General features: G+C 61.5%; 2 protein-coding genes across 2 annotated transcripts in view; both read right to left on the bottom strand.

The window, feature by feature from the left end:
* Positions 1-662: 662 nt before the first annotated feature.
* CCDC24 (coiled-coil domain containing 24) lies at positions 663-3,925 on the bottom strand. The gene is made up of 8 exons (XM_007468278.1): positions 3,800-3,925; positions 3,389-3,564; positions 3,131-3,247; positions 2,364-2,441; positions 1,716-1,770; positions 1,174-1,243; positions 984-1,062; positions 663-900 (listed from the first exon to the last, which is right to left on the bottom strand). The coding sequence occupies exons 1-8, from the start codon at positions 3,923-3,925 to the stop codon at positions 663-665; spliced, it is 939 nt and encodes a 312-aa protein (XP_007468340.1).
* A 1,460-nt stretch (positions 3,926-5,385) lies between these two features.
* Positions 5,386-5,480, bottom strand: part of B4GALT2 (beta-1,4-galactosyltransferase 2) — a 7,642-nt gene continuing 7,547 nt past the window's right edge. Inside the window, exon 7 of the mRNA XM_007468263.1 lies at positions 5,386-5,469. Coding sequence (XP_007468325.1) covers positions 5,386-5,469 — 84 coding nt within the window. The remainder of the gene's footprint in view (positions 5,470-5,480) is intronic.

Here is a 5,480-nt window from a genome sequence, read left to right as displayed (position 1 = left end):
CAGGAGGCTTGAGCCCAGAGCCCTGGGGAAGGGGACCCTGCGTGACACCCCCTTGCCCTCCCTCTGCCAGGCTAAAGGCCCAGTCTTCCCCAAATGGGCTGCCCTTGTTCACGTGCCAAATGGCCCCAGCCGGCGTGCCCCACCCCCTCTCTGGAGCCAGAGCTCCTTCCCCCAAGCCCTGCAGTATCCGTTTGTCCGTCCTCTGTGCCCCTCTGTGCAGTGACAACCCCGGAAGAGCCGCCTCTAATCCTCTGTAGCAATAACGGTGCACCGCCCACCCCTGCCCATCCGTGCACCACTAGGATTTTAAAGTCCATAGATTTTAATGAAATTTCTATTCCTGTCTCTGAGCTGCTGCTGTGCTTTGTCTGGGTCCCCCATGGGGACGAGAGTCAGGGCTGGGATGAGACCTCTTCCTGCCAGGCCTTTGAGGGATGTCTGGGAAGAGAAAGGCCAGAGGCTGTGATGGTCAGGACCAGACACCAAGGACCAGGCGAGGGGGTAGGGTGAGGGCCAGACAGACAGACAGACAGCCTTGGAATCCTGGTGAGGGCTCATCCAAGACTAGATCTAAAGTGGGCTGGGCCATGGCAGCTGAGAGGTGTCAGCAGCAGACAGGGCGAGTTCCAGCAGAAGCGGAAGTCTCCTTCCTGCCCAGCCCTTCAGGTTGGGGCCTGGGGCGCCACACTGGACATCGGAGTGGAAGCTGGCCTTTTTCTGGGGCTGCACTGAAGCTTCCGTCCCCAGCGGCAGGTGGCGGCCAGGCCTTGAGGTTTGGGGCAGCGCTCCAGAGGAGGAGAGGGCAGGTGGCACTGGAGAGGCCTGGCCCAAACTCCAGCAGCCCCACGGAGGCAAGGCAGTGGTCCGAGGCCCTGGCTGGAGGACTCCAAGGGCCGCAGCCTGAACAGGAGGGAGTAGCTGTGAGGGGGCTGTGGCCTGACGCTTAGCCCACCCCGTCCAGCTGTCCACCTGCTCTGGTTTACCTGTGACCGGGGGAGACACAGGAAGGCCTCAGAGGTGCCCGCAGCTCCTGTTGCATGGCTGCCTTCTGCTCCTTTAGCTCTGGAGGAGAGGTCTAGCTGAGACACAGCGCTCAGCAATTCCAGGGTGTGTGTACAAGAGCGGGACAGGGACAGGAGGCTGGGCGCTCTGGGGCCTGCCCAGGGTCCTCACCTGCCAGGGTGGGCTCTAGGGTTGCCTCAGAGGGCCAAGGGGCCCCTGTATACTCCTCTTCCAGGCGGCGCTGCAGGGAGAGCTGGCTCAGTGCCCAGTCTTATGGCAGGGGCGGGGTGGGGCGGGGCAGGATGCAGAGGCCAAGATACCCATGGTGGGGCCCGGGAACCACCCCATGCAGCCTCCTCATCCCAGCCACCTGAGGACACTCCTGAGAGGAACACCAGCCTCCCTGAAAAGCTGAGCTTGGCAAGGTAGTGGCGGGCCCGAACCCAGACATGGGGAAGAGAAGGAGGCAAAAGACCAGGGGCAAATCCAGCAGGTTAATCTAAAAGTGCTGACCTTGGACTTAGGGACTCAGCCAGAATCTGGATTCACACGTACGGGAAGTGTGCATACAGGATAAATGGTCAGAGGACTCACACAATCTTTGCACACACATACACACATGTACGTGGATCTCACACACCAGGTGAGAGACAGGTGTGTCTAGGCTCAGCAGAAAGGCTCTGGGGGTGGGGAGGCCCAGGGCTGCCGCTCACCTGCAGGATGGCAATCTCCCTCTTCAACTTGCGACACTCCTCCTCCAGGAGGGCCCTGGGACATGGGGGAGTGCGGCACCGGCAGCAGTGCTGCAGGCCCGGGTCACAGCAGAGCCCGCCACACAGACCCAGCCTCCAGCCTTACCAGGAGTTCCCTCCAGGCCCTCCTTTCTCAGCCCACCTCTCCCTCTGCTGCCCAAGTGCAATCCCAGCACGGCCTTGCAGCCCCGCCGGCCTCTTCCTGGGCAGGATGTGTCCTCTCCTTGCCCGCCTCCCAGCGCCCACGCTGGGGGGGCCCATTCTCTCTTCTTCACGACAGTATTGGGCCTGCAACTCCTCCTGCCTCCATTCTCCCCCAGATCACAGCCCTTCCGCTGTTTAAAAGACTCTTCTGTGGTCCATCTCTCTCCCACACCCCAGGATAGAAGTCCTCAGGCCAAGGCCCCTGCTGGCATCCCTACTTGGCTACCTCCTGGCAGCAACCTCACCAGCACCCTGCCCCTTCCACCTCTCAGCCCTACTCTCCTGGGTCTCCCCATCAGCTATGCTGCCTCCCTCCTCCTTCCTCATAGTCCCAGTACGTTAGGATCCATCCCCCGTCCCACCCTCCCTGTCTCGACCCCCACTGCACACACTCAGGGGCCTCACCGCAGGTATCCGGCAACCTGGTCAACGTGGGACACGTTCAGTTGGTCCTTGATGACGCTGAGGTCCCTGTGACAGCTGCTGGCAGATGAAGTCAACATCACTCTCCCATGTTGCTTCACCCCAGGCCTTCAGGACACACATGCCATTTCTCCTAGACAATTTTGTGTGTTTTCTCACAACGGCAACATAAAATGGTACTAAGAGGAGGAGTTCTGGAGCCTGGGTTTGCAAATGGGCTCTGCCACCCTTCACGGTGTGTGAGCTTGGACAAATCAATCATTCGTTCTGAGCTTTAGTTTCCTCATCTGCAAAATGGGGACATCACCCACTTCCTAAGGATGTGTGACAAATAAGTTGCTGCCATTCAGTGATGAACACGCTGCTGCTCATTTATCTCGTGCAGTCCCCAGCCCTCTCTAGCTCAGCCCTTGCAGCTGTTCTCCAGGCCGGAGGAACAACTGACCACTGGATGAAGCCTTTCCTTCCACCCATGTCTGCGTGTAGTGCTCCCTCTTCCTGCAAAGCTCTTCTCTTTTTATCTGTCTGGAAGTCTGTTCCTCATGCTCTAAGACCCAGATCAAACCAAGCTTCCAGGCTTGGTACATGTCTCCTGCGCCTGCAGCCCTCATGTGCTGATCCCTACAACAAGTGGCTGTAGAAGTTTCCAGTCCCAGACCAGGAGCTCCTCCATACCGGCAGGTGGGACCCGCCAGTTGGCTGGGGCCTCTGCCAAGCCGGAACAGACCCCTCCTTTCCTACCACTATACCTGGGCTCACCAGCTCTCAGGCGGAATATCCCCTGCTCTGGCAAATCACGCCTGGGCTCCTCCAAGGCAAAGCGCAGGACCCCGGGGCTATACTGGACCCAAGCCTGGGTCTGGTCCCTGCAGAAGGTGCACACGGGGGACACTCAGGGGCTCCTTCCAGGGAACCACAGGAAAGGCGACCCTGGCCCCTTGTCAACTTCAGGGCTAGCCCATCTGAGTTCTGGAGACAGGGCCCAGCCCCAGGTCTGAGGCTCCAACCTGCCCTCACAGATGGCCTTCTCGCGGAGACCTTGGAGCAGCTGCCGCAGTTCCTGGCGCACGAGGTCTCTTAGGAGGGGCGGTGGTGCCAGAAGGGAGGAGAGGTCAGAGGTGGGGCGCGAACCAGGGGCTTGGAAGGATCGAGCCTCTCGGAGCAGTGATCGTAGCATCACCACCTGCAAGGAGAGCTGGGACCCCTTGCGACTGCGGGGGGAGAAGGAAGGGGAGGAAGGGGAGCTAGGGGAGTGAGGGGCAGGGCAGAGTTAAACTGGTAGCCAGAGGGCTGGGCGGACAGTGAGATCCGACAAGAGCTCGAAAGTTACCGGGCAGAGCCAGGGACCCGGAGGAGGTGAGGAAATCACCCAAGTCGTGGGATAGGCCTGGAGTGGGGCCCACATTCCCACGCCCCACCTCTGCCCGCAGCTCCAGGCTCAGGTCCACCGTCGTCTCCCCTAGAATCCTCTTCACTTCGGGCCGCTCCGAGAGCGGAACGTGCTCTTCCACCAGCTCCCACAGCGGCGGAGAGTCCCCAGGCATGGCCTGCCCGCACCGCCACCCCACAACGCGCGGACGGCCGGACAGCAGGTCGGAGAGCTGGGTTACTGGGAGACCGCGGGTCTCCCGGGGCCGAGCACGCCCACACATGCCACGCCCCCAACCTGTCGGTCGGGCCATCCTCTCCCCAGCCCCACCCCGTCCTGCCGCCCGTCCCTACGACTAGAGTTGCCCGGTCCCGAGCCGCCGATCTCTGGCGCTGTCTTCTACTGGCCGACTCTCCGTGGCCGGGGACCCAGGAGCCAGGCCGCGGGACTGGAGCTCTAGCCCCGCCCCTCCCGCGCGACCGTCACCCGGGAAACGGGGCCCGCTACCCCAAGCCCCACCCCCAGAAGGCCCCGCCCCCGCCCATTCCAGGGCGGCGCCGGCTCGTGAAGCCCAACCCACAGCCGTGGTGGGTGGCTTTAGAGTGCGAACCATCCACCCCGCCCTGATTCCAAGCACCTTTCGGCTTCAGGGCAGGTGAAAGAACCGAGAAATCTGAGCCCAATGGGTTTATTACTTCTGTCTCCTCTGGCCGGGAGGCAGCGGCAGGGTAAACATCTCTCCTTCCAGCCGGCGGAAGTCTAGCGAACCACTGCGTTTCGAGGGGCCTGGGGAACCAGGACAGCCTGGGCCAGACCGATAAGGCTGTCCTGGTTCCCCCTGGCCCTCCCATAACACACTCCGGGTCTGGGTTTAGGGATCCAGATCCCCATCCCCAAACAGACAAAGGGGCTCCTCCATTCACGTCTTTTACTAAAGCACCCACACAAGTTTCTGTGCAATGTACAAACACGAGCCGGCCCTGGGGCTACTGCCTTCTCTCTGAGGGGGGCGGGGCAGGAACCCAACTGATCCGAGCCCCATCCGCCCCCATGCAAAGCCCAACCCCAAGATCCCAGGCAGCAACACACCACCCCCTCTGGTCCCCTCCTGGCGCTGCTCCTCAGCAGGGGGTGCACCGGAGTTTGCCCCCTACAATGTTGAGTGAAAAAGGTTTCCCCTCCCCTGGGAGCATGGGGGAATCCCCAGGTCTGAGAATTCCCCCTGGAAGCGACATTGCCCCCTAGTCATACCTCCCACTCTTCCAGGCCCTAGGGGACTCAAGGGGGGGAAACTGAGGCACAGAGAGGTGGAGTGACCTGGCCCAGGCCACTCGGCGAGGCAGTGCAGGGGCTGGCCCAACCCTGACAGTGAGGGGGGCTGAACTGGGGAGGGAGGAGCAGGAAGAAGGGTTGACCCCAGAGAGGGCCACACTTGAGGGGCCTGCCCAGGACAGAAGGTCCCCGAAGTAGGTTCTGAAACTTCCAGGTGCAGCTGGGGGACCTACTGAAGACCCTCAGAAAACAGAGCCCACAGTCTCTGTCCTGGGGGATCTGTCACAGAGCAGCCACCAGCCAGGCTGTAGGTCAGTCCTCTGGCAGGCAATCCTTGGCACTGGTAGCCTTTGTCCATTGGTGTCAGCCCCGAGGGGGCCATGATGGGGGCCGCCCAATGTCCACTGTGATATTAGTGAAGAGCGGCTGCCGAGACACGTCCAACACCTACTACCACA

Source organism: Lipotes vexillifer, unplaced genomic scaffold, assembly GCF_000442215.2.
Source record: "Lipotes vexillifer unplaced genomic scaffold, Lipotes_vexillifer_v1.1 scaffold661, whole genome shotgun sequence".
In the NCBI taxonomy this organism is placed as follows: Eukaryota; Metazoa; Chordata; class Mammalia; order Artiodactyla; family Lipotidae; genus Lipotes; species Lipotes vexillifer.
This window is presented reverse-complemented; position numbering and strand designations above follow the sequence as displayed.